This window comes from Cetorhinus maximus, chromosome 10 (assembly GCF_964194155.1).
Source record: "Cetorhinus maximus chromosome 10, sCetMax3.hap1.1, whole genome shotgun sequence".
NCBI classification, from domain to species: Eukaryota; Metazoa; Chordata; class Chondrichthyes; order Lamniformes; family Cetorhinidae; genus Cetorhinus; species Cetorhinus maximus.
In genome coordinates, this window is record NC_135888.1 from 64,659,524 (window position 1) to 64,682,712 (window position 23,189).

Genomic DNA, 23,189 nt, shown 5'->3' on the forward strand with positions numbered 1-23,189 from the left:
GGTATTTCCACTAAAGGAGAAGGGAGAATAGACAAAGCTATTGCCAGTACTACAGAGCAGGATAGGTGCTTCCCTGGGCCATGTGAGGCCTTGGAGGCATTCCTTCCCCTCTCCCCTCACCCCCACAACATGATCAAGGGTCTCTCCAGATGGGAATCCAATACTCCTTTGGAACAAACAACCTTGTGCAAAGGTTCACTTATTTCTGGAGAGGAGGAAGTAATGTAATTCAAACATCTTGAAGAAAAGTGGAAGCAGACTCAAAGCTTTGACACAGGCCGCACAGTGATCCAGCAGTGTGTGCCCTGCTGTTAATAGAAGCTTGTTATGCTGCATCAAGTGGCATGCATTACCAAGGGTCAGGACTGTATTTCCAAAATTCAGCCTCACAACTTCCAAAAGCACGAGTTGATTGCTGTGGTTTTCACCAGGGCTGATTTCTTAACTCTTAACAGCCCCACCTCACCCCATCTGCACTCCAAACTGCTGGGCACCATGTAGCAGTCCCCAGATTAGCAAAGCTCCAGCACTCGTGATGACTTGTTAGCTCATTCTTGGTGGTGAAGCCACAATAAAGTGTATATGGATACTGCAGGCTACATGCTGATGTAACTGCTGCTATTTCTTACAAATGCACTTGAAGCTAAACCCATGCTTCTCCTCAAACAGTGTCAGATGAAAAGTCACTGAGCACAAATGGCCGGGCTTATAGCACAAGGGCCTCACATCAGTCATGGAACCATGACGGCACACATGCCTGCCAGCTCCCTTAGGGAGGCTACTTTTCTCCTCCTGTGTCCCAGTTCCCTTAGGTCATGCCAGGTGTGTAGGAGGCAAATTTAAAATTTCTCGCATTCCTCTAAAATGTTACCTCCAACCCTCTTCCACTCATTGGTACAGACAAGGTCCAACATGCTTCTCTGCAATAATTTTAACTTCCATATTCAAATGGTATATTCTGGTTATTTTAAGATACTTTTCTGACTTCACAGTTAATGAGATGTTGAATCTCAAAGAGTTACAGCAAAGGTAAATTACATTTGGGATCTCCAAATTCAACAAGCAAGCCAGACAATCATTTTTTAAAAAGCTGTTTCGACAGTAAGTTCACACCCACTGCACCTAAACCATGCCATTTCACAAAGGTGCTCTTACCCTCCCTTGCAGAGACCATCTTCATTACAAGCTCTCCTCTAGGCTCACAGAGGCAATCTTCTATTCTAGTGCTTCTACATACTCTCTCCATATCCACCCCAGTTCACACAGACACATCTCCCTCCCATACCTATACGTGGTTCACAGAGGCTCTCTCACCCTCCTCGAGTTCTCATTGGTAACTCTTTCCCTGCCCAACATTCCCTTGGGAATAACAGAAACTGTCCTTCCTCGTATCCTGCCCATCCCAGTTCACAGAGGCATTCCCCCACCTTCTCATAGATTGCCCCCTGTCCATGATTTTTTCAGCATTGTCAATCACTGCTTCAGTTTTCATCTGCTGGTGCTGCTTTGCTCTGGGAGCTGACTCTGTGCATGTTATTCTATGGGTGGGATTCCCAATCTAGGAGGAAAAAAATTCTGCTGCGCCATCTGGAACTCCTACCCATAGCGGTGACACATTAGGAACTGAAACCAGGACCAGCAAGGAAAGAAATACCGGGGCAGAGAGACAGCCAGCCAGACCTTTAGGGACAACACAAGCCTGCGCGGCAGCTGATTTTCCACCCCAAGGCTGGGACCAGACCCCAGCAGCCAGGAGTGATTTTGGGTTTGGGGTGGGCAGGGTTGGCCCAGCCGATCACGACAGAAAATTTACTTGAGGGGTCGGGGGGAAGTATTCCTGCTCCTCCTGGCCCACAGGCAGTGCTCCAAAAACCACTTCCTTGTAGGATCTAGCTGCTCCCCCCGACCCCCCACTTTTGTTGGCAGGTTTCTTGAGCCCATGCAAACCATGCCAGCCTATGTTAAATTCAAAAGATGGCCAAATCCTGAGGAATGGAGCCTCATTTACATAGTATAATGGTGGACCCGTATCTTGAGAGCCGAGTACTGGGGCGCCTGAAACCCACTGTGGCTAAACTGGAAGTTCAGAGCGCTTTGGAATCGTGTTTGGCGTATTTGCCGTGGCAGTGACATAGTGGCATTATCACTGGACTAGTATTCCAGTGACCCAGGGTAATTCTCTGGGGATCCAGGTTCGAATCCCACCGCAGCAGATGGTGAAATATGAATCCAGTAAAAATCTGGAATTAAAAGTCTGATGATGACCAGGAAACCATTGCCAATTGTCGTAAAAATCCATCTCGTTCACTGGTGTCCTCTAGGGAAGGAAATCTGTTGTCCTTACCTGGTCCGGCCTACATGTGACTTCAGAACCACAGCAATTTGGTTGACTCTAAAAATGCCCTCTGAACAAGGGCAATTAGGGATGGGCAATAAATGCAGGTCTAGCCAGTCATGCCCACATCCCATGAACAAATATAAAAAACTCTCCCCTTGACCAATGTTGCCTCTAATTTTTCTTTGCTTCGCACAGCCTATTTATTGCAGTCACTTTAGGATTGCTCCATGACCATGTACACGCGCATTTGAAGTAAATGTTACATATTGTTCGGCCTGTTTGATCCACTGCGGGGTACTTTCCGGATTGCTATGCAGCTGTACAGCTTAGAGGGAACATTGTCCCTGGCCTACGTTGGGAGGGATGTTATAATTCCACCCAAAGAGCGCACATTTTTGAGAATAGGCTATACACTTGCTGATGCTCTTGTCACACTGCTGTCTCACAAGCTGAGCACTTAAAAGAAAACAGCTAGTGGTCTAGAAATGAAGCTTCCTTCATGTGGCTGTATGTCTTCTCCGCTAGCATTCCTTCAAATGTCTCGCTGCCTAATCTCCTCTTCTTCAGCTCTCTTATTGTAGGCTTCTTCGATCCTTCTCTTCCCCACAATAGCTAGGTGGATACTTTGAGTATGACTTACTCCCTCCATCTATACAGCACCAAAAGATTGATCTCCCACCTTGTGTAGTATAGTCCCACTTTTGATGTTGAGCGGAGACCTGTCAGTCTGGGCATCATCTGGTGCCAGGGAACCGCTTTGAGATTACAAATGCGTCAAGGAGCAAATCCACAGAAACACCCTCAAATCAACACCCAGGATCAGCCTGAATAGTGAACTGGAGCCTCCCAATTCCAGAAATGGCGGTCGTTGCTCAGCGATCTACCTGGGCCAATGATTTGTGCCCTGGAGTTGCTTTAGTTTGATAAGCTCAAATGTTTTTGTGCAGAAGATCAAGGATTTTTACATCATTTTTGTACTGGGAGAGGGGTTAATATTTATGTTGAAAATAATCCCGCACTCTCCACCCTTCACCATTACTAAGAATTCTTTGGCAGAACCTTATAAAATTGGCAGAGCCTTATAAAATAAGCCCATATTACATGTTCACATAAAACTAACATCAAGAGAAATTGGTAATTTGACATTGGATTTCTCATTGCAACAAATTTCAATGCACTATCTACTTTAGACAGCATGTGACACAGGCTTTGGCTTTAGCTCAGGATGTGACTTGGGTGTGCTGGGCACAGGAAGAGTGTATGTCAATCACTGCATGAGGCCTAAGCCATTTTAAACCCTGGGTCTTATGCTGAAAGTCTGACTCATGCCCGAGCCTGGCAGGAACATAAAGGAGGCAGGAGGCCCCCACATAAGGCAAGTGTGTAAGAAAATCGGGACCAGGGAAGGGGGTCCTGAGGGGGTTGCAGGCAGGGAGAGGGGGAGACAGGATCATGAAAAGCCCAAGGTTTCCTTGTGGAGGCCGCAGGAGTACACCTGCTGGTTGCATTGCCAGTTGCTGCTGCAATTTGGAGTTAAGATTGCAGCGATGATTAAATATTAATGAGACCTTGTCTGTCTGCTGTGGGATGCCTGTATGCTGATGAAAACTCGCGAAGTAAAAGGGGGCAATGGCGAATGCATTAGGAACACAGTGTTAAGAGACAGCTGCATCCCCCCCACCCAACCCCCACCACCACTTCCATGCCCCTGCCACCACCCTCACCAGTAGGCAGGGATAAAGCTGAGCCTGCAGTGTTGACAAATAGGAAACCTGCCCCTACTACCCTTGTTCAATTCAGAAACTGATTTTTTTAAGCACCAACACAATCAAAACACTTGGAGACTATTTAAAAGAAAAAATTACAACAACTTGGCTACAAGATTAGAAAGCTTCTCAACAAATCACTCTGTCTTGATCATTAAAGAGTGAATAAATCCTCTTGGCTAAGCCTTCTTTTCAAAATCATTGTCTTGAGTTTGTGTCAATCTCTGCTGAGTCAATAATTGTGAAACACCTCAGCAAATGACCCCCTGGAGGTACCAACCTTAATGCAGCCTCCCGAGAAAAGAAATAGTAATAGGATCTCTGACTTGGACTGTGGCTGCACAATCGAATGGTTTGTGGGCAACCTTTTAATAAATAAACAAGCCAAGTCCCGAATTTTTGAAAGTAAAATAACTGCTCCCATCTCCTGCACCATGAAAACACTGAGAAAGGAAGTAGATGTCAGAATGCAAACCAAATGCTGCCCTGTCAACAAACCCTTAACTATTCCAGGATTCCAAGCAATCACTGAACTCACATTTTAGGTGATTAATCAAATGAAGGCCTAGAGGCCTGGTTAGAGTAAATTATCCAGTAAAAGGGTAATGATATCCAGGGATTCAATACCCAAGAGATGAGATTTCTAGGGCGGCCTATCAATTGAATTTATTCTGACACAATGATATAGATGGGGTTCAGCAATCTTTAATTTTTAACAGATCCAGATGGTAAAAGATGATTGGACTATCCAATCCTTTGGAGGTTTAGTTTTTTTTGTTTAAAAACAGAAAGGTGGAATAAGGCTCGGAAAATGAGCAAAGTGATGCCTGAATTCAGATTAGAAGCAGATTGTTCCCGACAGCCGCACAGCTTTGCCTTCAAACACTGTGCTGACAAGCAAGCCTCAGGATGAAAGATGGAGTCTCAACTTGAGGCTTTTGTGGCCTCCTTTTGGGAGATGTTTTCTCAATCTATCAACTTAGTAAAATTCTTTTGAAGTTCCTTACTGAAGAATTTTCAAAAAACGTACACATGGTCGTAACAAATGACAAAGGGGCAGTGGGGGAAGAGGCTGTGGCAGATCAATAACCATCACAATTCATGAAATGAAGCTAATCATAATTTCATAAGGGTGTCATGCAAAGGCACATGACAAGAGGTGCTAGATTGCCTTGCTCCTTTGAGAAAACCAGCCCTTCAAACTATGCCACTGACATGCTATAGAAATATTACCTGCATTTGATGCCATTGGATCTCCTGTCGGATAATTATAACCACCAATTCTTTGGATTGTTATTATACTTTTCAAGATGAGGGATAAAATCTCTCCCCGCTCCTCACCCCATTTCTACATCCAGTCGTACATATTCCGCTTGGGAAAGTACCCCATAAAATAGCTTAAATTATTCTTGATCCAATAGCACACAGAGGGGAAATGTGGTATGAGTATGTTAAATGCTTCTATGTGAAGTTCACTAATTACCCTTAAAACTGAGGGTAGCAATCCCAGCTGCACTAGCTCCATTCCCTAAACCACCAAGCCTCATGGGTTTCCTGAAAGTGACTGCCAATTCTTACCAAGTTATGGGTGTCTTTTTTTGGTGTGGGCTCACACTGAACGGGGGCTCTGGATCAGCAGCTTATTTCACTTCAAACTCTGGCTGGCAAATTTCATTCCATCGTTCCATTGTACATTAGGTAGCTGAACAAGGTGCGTCCAGAGATGACTGTAACAGGGCAGCTGTTTCAAAAATAAACAAGGAAAGAGACTGAGGTAGTCACTGGGAATATTGGCAGAAATGACGGCCGAGGGCCGAATTTTCACTCCTGAGATGGGAGCGAAGAGTTGGGAAAATTCTTGACTCCGCAAACCCAACTCAGGAGAAAGTGCCCCGGATGATTTGACTTTCGTTCTGGGGGTGGTGGGGAGGTGCTAACTGGAGTCGGGCCTACCGCCCCTGCAAAGACTTAAGAGCCAGCCACAGGGGCTGCTGGGTGCCAAGGCGAGGGCCAGTTAAAAGGCCTGTCTCAGTGTTCCAGACTTCATTCCAGTTACAATAAAGCTCAATAAAACCAAAAACAGTTGTTACCCCTCACATCCCTTCACCTCCCCCACACATTCCCCATGCCCCATCCATGTCAAATTATGCCTCTTCATACTCCCCATTCAACACCACTCCCCCATGGTCCCTCATGCCCTCCATGCCAACCTATGCCCCTCTACACAACTTCCATGGCTAGTCATACCCTCCATGCTACCTCATGCCTCCCAAACTCCATGATCCTTAATAGCCCCTATGCCAACTTTGTGCCAACTCATGCCAACCCATACCCACATCATTCTTTTCCCTTACATCTTCTATGCCAATTCACCCAGTATTCACCATGGACAGACCTCAGGAGCCATGGCGAGATGCAATAAATTAAGGTTCTAAGTGTATATTGTAGAGTTCACTTTTTAAAAAAAACTCATTCATAGAAATCCATTCAATACATTTAAATTCCCTCAAGTACTTAATCCTTTATCAAAACAAACATTTGTATTCATAACCCCACAACAAAGACAGCTAATCTCTTGAGAAGCACTTGGAGCTGTCAATCAAACTGTGATCTTACAGGCTCCCCCATCCACTGTGATGATGATAGGCTATGGGAGCAGTTAAGCAGCACTAACCCTATGATGATAACCCTCAGGCTTATGCCAAAAGGCAGCTTGTGAAATTGCAAGTCTAGTCACATCAAGCCTTTTTTTTCAAAAAATTAAAAGGCCTGGGGATTTAAATGACTTTACAGGTTCACAGTCCCACTGAGCTTATCCACTTTTTATGCCCATTCATGTCTTCTCTTAACAATCCTAAAGGGCACTTTACCTCTTAAAAAGGGCATCTGACCTCTCCCACAGGGATGCCTGGGCCTCTCCAAAAGGGCACCTTACCTCTCCAAATAACTCTGGCATCCTGAGGGTTACATTGACCAGAAACTTAACTGGACCATCCATATAAATACTGTCGCTACAAGAACTGGTCAGAGGCTGGGAATTATGTGGCGAGTAACTCTCCTTCTGCACCACCCCCTCCCATTCCTCCCCCATAGCCTATCCACCATCTACAAGACACAAGTCAGGAGTGTGATGGAATACTCTCCACTTGCCTGGATGGATGCTGCTCCTACAATGTTCAAGAAGCTCAACACCCTCCAGGACAAGTCAACCTGCTTGATTGGCACCCATCCAACAACATTGAGCACTCTACCATCTCACCCCAATACCACTCCCAACCCCTCCACACCCCGCCATACTAATGCACAGTGGCAGCAAGGTGTACGACCTGCAAGATGCACTACAGCAAGAGTTCTTTGACAGCATGCTCTAAACCTGTGACCTCTACCTCCTAGAGCAACAAGGGCAGTAGGCACATAGAAATACCACTACCTGCATCATTTCCTCCAACTCAGAAACCATGTTTCCTCCAACTCACGCACCACCCTGACTTGGAACCATATTGCCATTCCTTCACTCTTTCTAATTCAAATTCCTCCCTAACAGCACTGTGGCTGTACCTACGCCACATGGACTGCAGCAGTTCAAGAAGGCAGCTCACCACCATCTTCTCAAGTGCAATTAGGGATGGGCAATAAAAGCTGGCCTAGCCAGTGATGCTCACATCTCATGAATTAATTTTAAAATATCCATTGTTCTGGTAAAAAAGAACAACGTGATCAGATAGACCAGTGTGCATTGTCACGGACCAGAAAAAACAAACTATTGAAAACTACTAACTAGCTTTTAAGATTGTCAGTTTCTTTCACACTTACACCCATTAATAGGATAAGTCAATTTTATGAAGCAGTGGTCCTAATGCTGAGTTTCAAGTGATGGGAATGTGTCAGGAATTTGCCAAGAAAGGTCTATGGGCCCTACATAAATTTCCATTCCTTAAAATAAGCTGAGGGGGAAATCGCATTGGGTATGCTGACTTCTGTTTCAGAATCTCCAGTATGTACCCCTATTTTGTGAAGCCTTGAACCCAATGATAAAACTTATCCCTACAATTTCAGCCTGGATAATATAAACAGCATGGGAACTGAGAGATGACCAGATATTTGCAACTGGGTATCCTGTAACCAGGAGTAACGTTGAGATCACAAGGTGACCCTCTCCACCATGTTATATTAACATATGGCATAGTAAACAATGAGGGGATGGAAGAAAGTAAACTAACTCCTGATGTTAGGAAGTATGTGATGCGCATATCTTTCTGGTTCAGTGAAGCACTCTCCATATCCTACGCCAGCAGTGAAATTGCTTGCAGTTCCCTCAATTACACACCAAGGTCAAAGGGCTCCTACATCACTGCAAATATCCATCAGTACTACCTCTCTAAAACATTTTGCCACTAGTATCAGACATCAAAACAGTTATCTAGTGGTTTACAAATTTTGATGACGAGGACAGCCTTCTTGATTGACGAGCATTTATCAAAACCGATGGCAAGGTTGGGTGCAGCAGAATGCTTGAGTTTTGCTATTTGTTTCTAATTTTAAAAAAATAATTAGATACATAGAAACTGATGTTCAATACTCCACATTAGAAGGCACAGAAACAATGGGAACAAACTGACTTTTGTTTATTTTGATGGGCTGTTTACGTTTTCGAAAATGGATGAGCAACAGTCTTAAAAATGTAGAAGTAGTAGCCTGTAAAACCATTTCTGGCCCAAGAAGTCAGTCAAGCAATGTGTTGCTAGATCGCTACCAATGTCAGAATATATCCAATCACAGGGAGTTGGGAGAGAACAGGTCAGGATGAGTGAACTTTCCCCTCTCCCTGTCAAGGAGCTTCCCAGTACTTCCCTCTCACCAGTCTCTGAGATCAATCAGAACAGATTGGATGTCAGCTGAGAGGATAGGGAGTGTTTCTGAAAGCAGTTTTTCAATTTGTTTAAAGCCTAGAACATCAACAATGGGAGAAAATATTCACACCCACATTATGTCTTGCTTTAAACAAATTCAGAACAAAATAATCAAAAACAAAATTTATTGGGCAAACTTTGGGTTTACAGGGTAATAAAATGCCAGAATCTTTACAGATTGTTCAATCAGAAAATGGACTCGTTGGAAGTGTGTGAATTTTTCCCTTGAGTTTATCTACCCGCCCTTTTATTTTTTCACTCCAATCCCTGGATCAAGCAGCAACTTCAGCCAAGTAGATGCACGGGTGGCCTGACAGGCTTCTTCCACCAGCTACCAGGAGGGTTGCAAGAGGGTCCAGGTAGTAACTCATGCTCTAGGTTTTATTTTTTGCTATGGAGTAACTTGGGCCTCTGCTTGGCATCTTGCCACCATGCTAGAAGTACAACCAAGTTAACAGTGGGGAAAAATTGCAAGCACAGAGCTATATGCTGTTGTCCCAGCTTTCTGCTCTAAAAAGCAATCGAGCCATCAATGATAACAACATTTGTAAAGATTTTCCCTGTTCAGTGTTTCTTTTCAATTGCAACTTCCATTTACATAGCGCCTTTAATGCCGAAAAACATCTCAAAGCACTTCACAGGAGCGTCATCAAAAAAATGGGCACCAATAAGCCAGAAGAGGATATATTAGGAGGGGTGATGATAAACTTGTTCTAGGAATACTGAACTTGCGCACTAAATTTACCATGTTCCCACACATTTAACAGCGTTGGAAAAAATCTTTCCCTTTCTGTCAGCATCAGTGATGAAATGGCCTTATCCCAACTTCTGCACCATCAAGAATCATAAACATTCGTGACTAATCACCTGACCTGACTGCAAAATCAGGAAAAACAAGGACACAGAGGGATGAGTAACAAATGCACATTTTTTTATAAAAAAAGCTTGGTCATTCTACAATATTAGCACATGAGAGAATTTGTAACAATGGAATTTGCATGAAGCTGCTGATTAGGTAAAGCATTTGACACTTCTGTGATAATTAAAGGTCCATTTTAAAGGTAGTCATGGAAAACAGGAACCAAACAGCTGTTCTGGTGAAACCCACTACCCTATCTAACCAGGTTTGACTCTGCCAAGAAGTAAAGCCATTGACAACATACCAGCCAATAAAAGTCCACTCCAATATAGCAGTTGAAATCTACATTAGTATATAAATCAGTAAAACAAAATCACAGCCCTTTTGAGGGCTTAAACACATACAATTTTCTTATAGGGAAGCTGCAGTTACTCAACCCAAAAATATCTGAGCCAAATGATTGTCAATTGCCAAATAATAATCCTAAAATAGGCACTCATAATTATTCCAGTCTTGAGTTAAAAATACTTAAACTGGTAAAGAATAAAGGGAGAAAATAACAAATCTGTGAAAAATAAGAAAAGTTTGTTTAGCCTCGCTCAGTAAATGCCATCATTCATTGAAACACATCTTAATTGTTCCCAAAATGCTCGCTCCCAAGCATGCAGCAGGGCATTGTTTGAGAGGACGGTAGATTTTGTATTTAACGCATCAATGCACCTTTACACACAGCGTAGCAAAATCTTGACAAAGTTCTGTTAAAAAAAATCCAAGTTACTATCCTGAACTTTTTGGAAACATTCTGATTGACACAATAGCTCAACGATTTCTTGATTGGCCAATGAGTCAAACCATTTGAATAAGCACAATGGGGGCGGGAACTGAGATGGCAGATCAATCAACTCTCACAAACAAGGCATTGATTGATCTGTTGAGCAAAAAAACATTATAGACATTTTATCTTCCACTGCACAGCCAATTGTACAAGTTAAGTATTGCTGAAAAAAATGGTGTCTAAACAGTTAACTGTCAGTCACTATCACTGGTGTATTCTCTATGGCAATGCCACTTGCCAACCAATCAACACTCTCTTCTCATACAGTATAAATTGTTGTTTTCCTCTAATATTGGTATTCTTGAGAAATGTCCTGATGAGTGCAAGGAAAAAAAAGCTTATATCTCTTTTTTTTTTAGCAATACTCAGGTTCTGTACTACCAAATGGCTATTTGTAAGTTAAATTAACTCAAAAAGACAATTTGCTTTAAAAGTTGGGTGAAGAACACAAATAAAATAATCTTTTGGTTACTCACAGTCGGGAGAGTTTTGGGGTACCCTGGAAGAGCAGCTCAGGAAGGACCTGAAGTTTATTCCTGTTGAGTCGCCTGATAAGAAAATGTAGAACAAAAGTAATCAAACACACAGGTGATGTATGCAGACCTAGTGTAGGACCAGTACAACTCCTGGTCACTTCATATTCAAAACACTGAACTTCCCAAACTGCTCCAATAATATGTTTATCTGACTGATTTGTAGCAATCTAGTGCTGCAGTGCATTCCATATTGTGATAAAGTCACAGCTTAACCGGTGGTGCGTACAGTGTATTACAGCAAAACCATATAAGCTTACAAGCTAATGCATTACCATCAATCCAAATAGGCTTACCTTACATTGTGTAACACCCTGAACTGCACAAGATGTAGTGTACTGTACACTGCAGTGTGTCCTTTACTTATGTGCAGTACAAACTTCACACAGCATTAAGTGTACAAACCCTGTCCTTAGTGATCAGTTATTTGGGATGGGGCGGGGAGTGTTCGGTATTGTTGGTTCAAGGAAAATCTTTGGCTTCCATTTAACTAGTGAATAGGAAGACAACAGCTCGAATTTTAACTCAGGGAATTTTTGGGGAGGGTAGGAATGTCCCGTGGAGAGTTCATGAGACCCAGCCATTTTATCCAGGTTTCATATAAATAGCGCTGAACAGTTTCATGCTGGCTAGGAATTACATCAATGCTGGTGAGAAATTAGGTTGAGAGCCGTACATTATCTGAGAGCCAAGGTACCGGTTCCCTGTTTGTTAGCGTCGGGGAAAGTGGGAAAATTGTTACCCACAGATGTTGGTGCTAAGAGGGAAGAAGGGAGTTTGGGGAAGCCCAAGGATTCCTTGCGGTGCTCAAGGGAGATCTGCTTCTCTTTCTAGCCACAAGGAATCCTCACTTTGTTTTGACACACTTACTGTGGGTCTTTTATGCACTCAGCTGCCTTCCACCAGATACTATAGCACACTGAGTGGGCAGCCCTCCAGCACTTGAATTTGCCTGTTTCAAAAAATACAGTGTGGAGACACTTCAAAAACTCAGTGCGACCCACTCACCACCATTTTAGGAAACCATCGTTAGGTTAAAATTGAAATTCACACTTTGGTTACACACCTCATCAAAAGGAAAGTGGCTAGGCCAAAACACCACTCCCTCAGCACTACCTTAGAGCGCAGGGTTTTGGGTTTTGGGCCAGGATTCTGATGTCAGGGTCAAAGATGTGCCACCAGTTTACGGTGTGGGAGACAGTCACCCAATAGTGATTCTGCCTGAATTAGTGCCCAGAGGGCAGGCTCATCATCCAATTAAGGATGGCAGGTGGGCTCTCAAAATTGGAGGGCCAATAGCAGGCCCTCTAGCATGAAGGAGCTGCAGCTTACCATTGCAGGTAAGGGTGCAGGAGGGGACCTCCATCCTTAGGTGCCATCTCAACAACTTCTAGTGGCCACAGCTGTTGGGAAATCCCTCCTCAGGGTGGCCTGAGCAACAGCTGTGACCAGTGAGCATTTGGAACCGGGGTGGGGTAGTGGCCATAATGTTTTGCTCGACTGCTTCCTCCCATCACATCACTCCTCTCTCCTCTACCCCAACACCTCTAGGAGGCTGTCTCCAGGCATCTGCCACGCACCAATTGCAGGCTGAGTGGAAAATTCCAGTCAGCCTCTGATAATTGGCCCATAACTTACCTCAATTCGCTCATCCCGATTTGGCCTCCAGGAAAGTGGCTCAGAGGTGGAATGGGGCTGGCAAACAGGCACACCGACTGGTGGTGTGCGATTGTGTGCCCGCACACATCTGTTTCCACCCCCATTGGCCTGGGAAAATCCTGCCCAGATTGTCAGCCTAGATGGCTTCACTGTGCAAGGCTTGAAACCACAACCTTCTATTATGGTGGGACTAATACCTGCCGAGCCTCGCTAACAGATGTTGAACTCCCACAAGGTCACAGTTTAGTATATTCTGCATCATAAAATACACTAACCATACATGTTCACACTATAGCTAGATTAACATCAGTAGGGATACAATCAGTAGCACAGGGTGCTGACAGGAAGGTGTTACTGAGCCTGACGGTGTGAGGCAGCTGGATTATCAGAGGCAGAAACTGACCCACACAGCACTTCTGATTCTATCTCTACTGATGTTAATCTATTAGCTCCTGCACATTGCCAAGCCTAGTAAAGGCCTAAAACCCTACTCAATGATGTCAATGTTATTTAACTGGCAAAAAATATTCAAGAAGTTGACAGAAAAGCTCACAGTTGCAATAATCATTCTTTTCAACTGTGAAAAGGTGTACTGACAGTGAGAATCGTATAAATGAATCACTGCTTCTGCAGTTGCAGGCTGCATTGGGTCACATATTTTAAATTGATCAGATTAGAAAATGTATTTTGAGTTCAATTCCCGGTGCTTGCCCTTGCTAACTTTTTAAAAAGTTGAACACGGTTGGGTTCCTTTTATGTATCTTCTGATCATAATTCCATCCAAATCAGTTCCAGTTAATTGGTGCTTATGTTAGACATTTTTGGGGTTAAACTGGTTATCCCCCATGAACCAGTGCAGGTGCAATTCACACACCCATTTTTTGGAATGAGGATAGATGGATTTTGCCTGATGGTGGTGCTGAGATCATTGGGTTTAGTGTGCTGCGCAACAATCTGAAAATAGCTGGCTGCGAGACAATGTGGAGGCCAAAGTTTTCAGATGCTGTGCTGGAGGCCTTGTTCGGAGAGGTTGAGTGGAGGAGAGACGCCCTGTAACATTGGAGGGCTGCTGGGGGCCTCCCAGGCACATACTCAGAAGGCAGTGGCAAGAGATAGTGGAACAGGTCAATGCCAGAAGTATAGCTCCAAGAAATCTTATATAAGTGCCACACAAGCACTAGGTAATGACCATTTCAAACAAGATAGATTCCAGCGACCAGCACAACATTTTGAGAGGATCTACATTGGTCAGAAGCTTACCTGGAGCAGTCACATAAATACTGAGGCTACAAGAGCTGGTCAGAAGCTGAGAATTTTGCAGTCATCCCCCAAATCCCCAAAGCCTGTCCACCATCTGCACCACAAAAGTCAGAAGTATGATGGAATGCTCCATAGAAAACTCAACACATTCCAGGACAGAGCAGCTCACTTGACTGGCACCTCATCCACCAGCTCAAACATTCATTCCTTCCATCACCAGTGCATCATAGGAGGGGGTGGGGGAGCTGCAGGGGGTGATGATTTCAAGCTGCTGAACATGTGATCAGCTGTACCAAGTTCAGCGAGGGTGTTAGCTGGAGCAGAGCTCCAAAATGGCAACGCTGGCATCAAATTTTTTTTTCCCTAAAAACATGCTTCATTCATTGAATTTGTAAAGGTACAATACATAACTGTTCAAATTTGACATTCCATAAAGTGCAATACAGATCAGTTTCCTTCAATACAGCACTTGAAATGCCTCACTACATTTGGCATTACAGGCTATATTTACAATATACATTCACATTTCATGTCAAACATTCTATGGCACGTACAGCCCGAGGGGTTTTACATGATTTCCAGTTCCTCGATATGCTATGGCAGGAGGGCCTTAAGCAGTGGCCTTTCGCCATGGAGTTGCATCAAATCAGCATTGCGCTCTGACCGCTCTGTATACTTCTGATCGATTTTAGGTGCGTGCACCTTTATCAACATGGCATCCGACAGGCTTTGCACCAGGCTTATGCACGCACGTTGGCAACACCATTTTGCTAGCTTAAGGGACCTGTAGTGCCCACTTTCACTCCCATTATCTGTTATGGAAGCTGAGCTGCAGAAAGAAGTTCTCTTCTAACTCTGCCCTCTACAAAGCTGGTGCAAAATATTGTCCTTAACCACATCAAAAGGTTCATCACAGTTTCTGGGAAATCTTTTTCTATGTCTTACGATGCTGCAAACCACTTTGAGCTCAGAGGGCAATGCTGTGCATGCCTCCTGTCACCGTAACAGATCACGGAGTATATTTACACAGAGACAGAGCCCCTTTGAGACCTGGACAGGGAATGGATTTGTTTTTGCTTCAGGCTTCTGTGCACTAATGAGGTGACACATAATTACACAGAATTGAATCTCGTCTGCTTGCTTGCGTCTGCAGAAGACCAAACTATCAACCTTGACGTCAGCCGAGGAAGGAACGGTTACTGTTAATTAAAGGAATGGTTACATTAAAGTTCATTCATATGTTACAGTGATCTGCAGTTTCTCTTTCTCCTTGCTAAGGTACGTTCCACTCTGTAGGTTCTGAAATGCTTATTTCCTCTCACTTTAGGTCTCGCTAGGATACACATCAAAAATGGACAAGAAAATGTGCTGTCTGTTCCTCCAGTGCGCTGCCAGGCCACCACCAATGCTTCTCTTTCATCAGCTGCAAGGTGGATAAAAGCAGCATCACATGATTGGCTCCCCAATTTTCGTTTTCCTGGAGATTCCAGCTTTCAACTTGTCTCCTCCTCAGGACTGACACCATGACTAGAGCTGTTAGACATCAACTCTGTGGCATTTGTTGATACTTCAACATACAACAGCCCCAGCCCCCGCCAAAACACCCATGCAAAACCAAAAGGTTCCTTCAAAATTAGAGCACAATATTTAAAAGTTACATTGTTCCAAGTTAAACTTATTCATATTTGCCTTTGTCTTGCAGCACATTTAATAGAATGAAATGGAAATATTTGTATATTCAGTTGAATATGCGCTCCAGTAACTGTTTGCCAAAAATATTAATCGCTTACTTACAAAATATTGATGCCCAAAAATTAATTACTTTTGAGAGCTATTTTCCATTCTAGAAAGCAAATGTGACAATGCAATCATTTTTTAATTTTAACAACATTGAATAGAAATGGTAATTACTTCAGTCAGGTGGACACGAAGCAGTGAACCTAATGGCTGTGGCCCTGGTCCTTTGCTCTTTGTGATGGAACACTGCTATGGGCAACAATTACTGCAATTATATTGTGAGATTGGAGCAAAGGGGGAAAGGAAAGGCAAAGGGAAGTCAGGTGCCATGAGGGGAGTTGGGGGTGGGGGGGTGGGAGGAACTAGATGGGGGGTGGGGGTGGAGGAGGGAAGGAGAGGGAGTACACCAGGTGGAACTGAGGTCTTGAAGGGTGCCAGCATCAAAAGTGAGAGTACTATTGTTAAGTGGATACTAGTATTAATTTTCTCCCTCCACCTCTAATTTTAGATTTCCAATGGGTGAGTTTGTTGTCTTGAACTTTGTTCAGCAAACCAGGAGAGAAGCCTGAGCAATCAGAACACACAGGAAATAATGTTCATTCTGTGCTTCTTTAAACTGGGTAAATAACAGCCAAGGATGTTAATCCAGTTCCAGAGAGTGGGAAGCTGCAGGAAATTAGATGAAGCAGGAAAACTCAACAGGCCAGCTGACTGAGACAGTCAAAGTCTGATTTGTAGATCGATGGCATCCAATTCCTAAACGATTTACCCTCATACTTTTAATTATCAAAGCAAGTTTTAAACTCTGTCTGTATGTGTAACTTATATTGAAAATTATAGTTCAATCAGTCAACAACACTGAACCAGTGAGTTGAACAAATTGCTTGTTGAACAGACAATCTGCAAAAAGAGTTCAACAGCTCCACTGAATTAGCTCAAGGTCAATGTGTGAGCTAACTTCTATCTGGTCCTTTTAATTTCCCCCAGTGGACACTGGCCTCTTTATCTTTTCTCTGAAAGCTGGTTAACAAGCCTCAAACAAGGCCTCAACAGGCAACAGCCGGTCTTGCAATTTTGTTCCTCAATGAAAAAAAAGGTCAGAATTTAAAGTTGTACCTTAGGGTATGATGTTCAGAACAAATTCCTTAGATGAGGCGATCCAGTACCAACTTACAGTTTGATGGGATTCCACACAGTTGAGCTGAGAGTAAGTGCCAGTCCAGAGAAGGGGAGAATAAACAAGCCTTTTTTTGTTGGTAAAAAGTGTGTCAGGTTGTTTAGAGCATTGTCCGATGTGGTTTTGTAAGACGGAGAAAGGTCACAGGTGTAATCCACAGTTGATTTATCCAACCCAGCCAGCAAGGAGAGCAGTACATTTGGCCTATGTCCGTATGTTAGAGAGTTTGACGGGTAATATTAAGCAAGATTCTTGCTCCTGATTGCAATCCAGAAATCACCGCTAGAAAATCCAGCATTATGAAAGGTCAGGGTTGGATCAGGCTTAACCGTGACCTACCCCCTCCCCAAAACAACTCATCCAATCTCCCCAGATCAGCAGCCAGCTGATAGTTACAGAATGTTTATAGTGCAGAAGGAGGCCATTCAGCTCATCAAATCTGCACTGGCTCTCTAGAAGAGCCTTCTACCTAGTCTCAAACCCCTGCCTTATCCCCGTAACCTTGCACATTCTCTCTTTTCAGACGGCAATCCAATTCCCTTTTGAATATCTCAATCGAACTTGCCTCCACCACTCTCTCAGGAAGTTTGTTCCAGACTCAAACCACCTCTTGGTGAAAAAAATTTTCCTCACATGCTATTATTTCTTTTGCCAATTATTTTGAAACTGTGCTCTCTGGTTCTTGATGCTCTCTTAAGTGGGAACAGTTTCTCACTATTTACCCTGTCCATACACCTCAGGATCTTGAATACCTCTATCAAGTCTCCTCTCAGCCTTCTTTTCTCCAAGGAAAACAGTCCTAACCTCTCCAATCTATCCTCATAACTACAGTTCTTTACCTCTGGAATCATTCTTGTGAATCTCCTCTGTACTCTCTCCAAGGCCTTCACATCCTTCCCCAAGCATGGCGCCCAGAGCTGGACACAGCTCACAAGTAAAGAAAGAGTGAAGTATCGAGGGGCTCCCCATGAAATCCACCGCATTCCTATCAGTTGCATTTGACTAAAATCATTGCTGTAGTATGTCGCTCTGGTATATCTTTCATACATGAGTGTTGTCAGTTATTTCAACTTGGGTACCATCACAGCCAAGTCTCACCCTGTTCACAAAGTACACTACGCAGCAATTTGAAATGAAAGCCCTGGCTATTTATTTTTCCCTTCCACAACCCAAGGGCATTAAAGTCAGTTGTCGGCCCTCGGGTTGGGCCCTGTCTGACTGAGATCACCTAACTGGGACTTCCCAGTTTTATAGGACTTAACTTTTTGCTGCCTTAAACCTCTTAGTCACTGCAGAGGGGCAAAGTAGGGCAGGAAAATGTGATTTATAATTTTTTAAAAAGAACCATTCCATGCCACTCTAGTGCAACTCTTGAGGTGCTGGTTGAGGAGAACCCTAGTGGGCAAGCAGCTGCTTGTAAACATGCCACCCACGCCCCCGCACCCCCCCCCCCCCCCACCCCCACCCCTGCCCCCACAACAACACCTCCAGCCGTCACCCACCCTTAGCCAAATACTGCACATTGGCCAAAAAAGGCCCCGAAACAAGCAAGAAGATATTTCCGTGAGGGAAATGCAGGCAAGTGTTTGGCATACCATGCAAAATCAGAACAGAGCAGGGACTTAGATGATCCAGTCCTGAGGACTGCTTGCATAAACGTGCTTGTATTCCCAACTATAGGAGATTGAGATGTTGGTCCAATCGAGGTTCTTAAAATGTCAAATGGATTCAATAGAGCAGAAACAGTTTCTCCTGATGAAGCTATCAAAAACAAGGGAACATAATCATAAGGTTGGAGGCAAGCAATTTAGGAGCAAAAGTCATTAACCAGGGGGCATAGATTTAAGGTAAGGGGTAGGAAGTTTAGAGGGATTTGAGGAAAAGTTTTTTCACCCAGAGGGTGGTTGGAATCTGGAACAGACTGCCTGAGGGGGTGGTAGAGGCAGGAACCCTCACAACATTTAAGTAGTATTTAGATGAGCACTTGAAATGCCATTGCATATAGGCCTATGGGCCAAAAGCTGGAAAATGGGATTAGAATAGATAGGTGCTTGATGACCGGAATGGAAACGAGGGGCCGAAGGGCCTGTTTCTGTGCTGTATAACTCCATGGCTCAAAAATCAGAAAGCTATTTTTCACACAAAGGGGAGCTGGAATCTGGAAATGTTTTTCCTAAAAGGTTGTGGATGCTGAGGGTCAATTGGAGCTTTCAAGGCTGAGCTCCATAGATTTTCATTAGGTAAGGCTAATGAGGGATACGGAGCAAAGGTGAGAAATAGAACTGAGGAACAGACGAGTCATGGGCCAGGATTTCCAATTGCCTAAGGGGGTGAGAACAGGAACAGGCGCACTTTGAAAATAGCACTCCCAGATAGCACCTTTGGGACACACAGAAATTTTCAAAGTGAGGGTGGCTGGAGCGTGGAGTGCAGGTGGTTGAGAACTCACTTGCCCCCCAAATAACTTCCTTTTAAGTTCTTTGAGGAGCCTGTTAACTGGCTGGAGGTAGCCAAAAGGCAGTTTTCTATTTGTAAATCGCTAAACCAGAATAGTCCAGTTCACATTAGAGAATAGCTGTTTGGTTAAACGTGGGCAAAAGTTAAAGGTTTTTTATGCTGAAAATTTTGGGACCCAGGGGATCTAGCGTCGGACTGATTGCTTTACCTGTCAGTTGGTCGTTTGTCCACTTTTGTGCGCATTGAGACTGCTGGCCCTCTGATATGCTGCCTCCTCTCTTCTGCAAGGCAGCAGCAGGCCCCATCATGGCTGCCATCTGCTTTTGCTGCTCATGCTCTGCTGGCAGCTCCCACCTCCTAGTAACACTGGGCACCACTAATTGGGTGCTGAGCCTGACTTCAGCTCAATTAGGGCATTTACATTTGGAGAGAGTCACATGAGCGATGTAGTTGTGGTGTGGGGTTCGGGACCTGGAAATTATTGGGGCATCAGATTCCTGAGCCCAAATTGAAAATCAAGACTGTGATCTGAGTGAATGATGGAGTAGCCTTGAGGGACCTCAACAGATTACTCTTGTTCCTATGTTCCTAACATCGAATGACGAGCATCCATAACACACAAAAAGGGCAGAAGGTTAAGGATAAGGATTTGAATAAGTTCAAACACAGACAATACTAGGTTCACAGCCTCTGCTCTAATGGACTGAATATTAACCCCAGTATCACTGACAGAGAGTGAACTGAAATTTCATTTCCATTGAAGTTGCTATTTAAATAGCAAATGGAGTAAGGGCATCTGCTTCTCTCGTGTCACATGTTACACACAATGCTGCATAAAGTAGCTCCAGCACTTGAATTTATCCCCTGCCCCACCTTTCCATGAATCTTCAACATCATGTTAGCCAATTTTTAAAATGCTAAAATGCTGGTTTCTGGATTGAATCTCCATTATCAGCTGATTTATAAACTTGCTTTTTAAAAAGTAAGGAAGCAGTGAACTCAGTTGACAATAAGGCTCACCAAGAGACACAGCAACTTCATTTCAGTTATGTTAATGTTATAAAGTTGAACATCACATACATCATGAAAATTGTTGCAAGGAATTTTGGTCACATGCTTTGCAGTGCAGTCCCCGCTAGGTCTTTAAGAGGTTGACAGGTTCTGGTGCTGGGATGCACAAGGTGATGGAAAAGCTGTTTATCTTATGATTAAAAACACAAGATCAAAAAGAAATCACACATAGCATCCAAACCCAGCCCTGTATCAACACAGCTGCACAGCAGCGGACCTTCCGAGCCCATCAAAGATTCCACCCAATTGCCTGACGCGTATCTCATTTTGCTGACGTTAATATAATTTCAGTGATTGGTAGAAATCCACTGTCCGCACATACCGCACCCCCCCAACCCCCAATGCAAGCTCTGAAGTGTTAGCATTTGTTTGAAGAATTACACATTAGTATGTTGCTTTCCCTGCTGCAGTTTGCCCCCAGATCTCAGTCATTACAGGCAATGCATTTCAAAGCCCTTTCATTCACAGAGCAGTGTGCACCATGACAGCTGACATACATACACAGTAGTTGTGAATTTGCAGCTGTTTGTTTGGGGTTAAGGATCCATGGATCACATGGGATGACAGGCAGTTGACACAATGATTTTAGCAGGATTACATCAGACCAAAACTGCCTCAATAGGTAGGCTCACAAAGGTATGTTGAAGACGAAGGACCATCACTATCCTGCAACAGCTTTGAAAAGGGTTTCTAATCACTGTTCAGCATAGAAATTAAGGATATTGCAGCACCAGTATGTATGACTGGGTTTATCACACAATTATGAATCACCCACTGTTTCCTCCTCTCTTTTTGGCACTGGCTCCACCTTGAGTACAGACGTGTGGGTGCCAAGCTCCATCTGCCACTTCAATCACCCTTCTTTAAGTGTGAACCTTGAGGAGGGTATTATCACCAACCCCAATCTTATCCCACCTACCATTCGGCCACATACAGCCTCAAGCACTGGTTGCTGCAAAGTGATCAGCATCAGGAACACTGGTCAATTCCTATCAAACCCAAGGTCAAATGTAGCAACCCAATTTTAGTCACGGCTGAAATCAGTAGGCCAGGAATTAAATCTAGGAAGCCTGACTATTGCCCCACAAGCAAGTGAAAGGTGGTGCCAAGGTCAGTCTGACATGACTTCCAGTATTCAGTTCCAGTCTACCATAAATGGAGCTATGGCAGCATGTTCAAAGCCTGTCCACACTTTCTTGGTTGCATGATTTTCAACCAGCTTCCAAGATTGGGCAATAAGACACGACAGCCAAGGTTCTCAATCAGGTTCAATCCTAACTAAAAGTTGGGCAGAGCTCAAATTACCCCAGCCTGACATCCCAAATTCTAATACAGTTGAATTCCATAATGACTTTGAAAATGACATACTCCAAATCATAAATAAGAATCTTAAACTTAAACAAAAGCCAATTACATAGGTACAAGGGGGGAGCTGGATAAGGTTTATTGGGTAAATAAAACTAAAAGACATGGTGGTATATAAACAATGGGAAATATTGAAAGAAACAATGCAAAATGCACCACAAAAATGTATTCCATAGAAAAGCAAAGGCGCAAAGGGAACATTCATCCGTGGTTTACAAAGCATGTTAAGGATTGTATGTCTGGCAGCATCGGTGGAGAAGAAATCAGTTGATGTTTCGAGTCCTCATGACCCTTCGGCAGAACTGAAGTATAGTTAGGAGAGAGGTGAAATATAAGCTGGTCTAAGGTGGGGGCCGCAGGGAGAGAGAAGTTGAGGGTGGGGTGGTTGTGGGGATAAGCAAGCAGTGGTAGGAGAAGATAATCAAAAGATGTCACAGACAAAAGGATCAAAGAGGTGTTGAAGGTGGTGATATTATCTAAGAAAAGTGCTAATTAAGAATGGAAGGCAGGATACTCAAGGTACGGCTCTAGTGGGGGTGGGGTGGAAAGACTAACAAAGTTTTAGTTTTAGATTTAAAAATAATGGAAATAGGTGGGAAAAGAAGAATCTATATAAATTATTGAAAAAAAAGGGGGGAGGGGGAAGGAACGGGGTGGGGATGGGGCGAGGGGGAGTTTAAGATCTAAAGTTGTTGAATTCAATATTCAGCCTGGAAGGCTGTAAAGTGCCTAGTCGGAAGATGAGGTGCTGTTCCTCCAGTTTGCGTTGGGCTTCACTGGAACAATGCAGCAAGCCAAGGACAGACATGTGGGCAAGAGAACAGGGTGGAGTGTTAAAATGGCAAGCGACAGGGAGGTTTGGGTCTTTCTTGCGACAGACCGCAGGTGTTCTGCAAAGCGGTCGCCCAGTTTGCGTTTGGTCTCTCCAATGTAGAGGAGACCGCATTGGGAGCAACGAATGCAGTAGACTAAGTTAGGGGAAATGCAAGTGAAATGTTGCTTCACTTGAAAGGAGTGTTTGGGCCCTTGGACGGTGAGGAGAGAGGAAGTGAAGGGGCAGGTGTTGCATCTTCTGCGTGGGCATGGGGAGGTGCCATAGGTGGGGGTTGAGGAGTAGGGGGTGATGGAGGAGTGGACCAGGGTGTCCCGGAGGGAACGATCCCTACGGAATGCCGCCAGGGGGGGTGAAGGGAAGATGTGTTTGGTGGTGGCATCATGCTGG

General features: G+C 44.0%; 1 protein-coding gene across 1 annotated transcript in view; it reads right to left on the reverse strand.

The window, feature by feature from the left end:
* The window catches only part of LOC144685734 (slit homolog 3 protein-like), a 599,629-nt gene that overhangs the window by 501,817 nt on the left and 74,623 nt on the right, over positions 1–23,189 (reverse strand). The window contains exon 4 of the mRNA XM_078550561.1: positions 11,185–11,256. Coding sequence (XP_078406687.1) covers positions 11,185–11,256 — 72 coding nt within the window. The remainder of the gene's footprint in view (positions 1–11,184; positions 11,257–23,189) is intronic.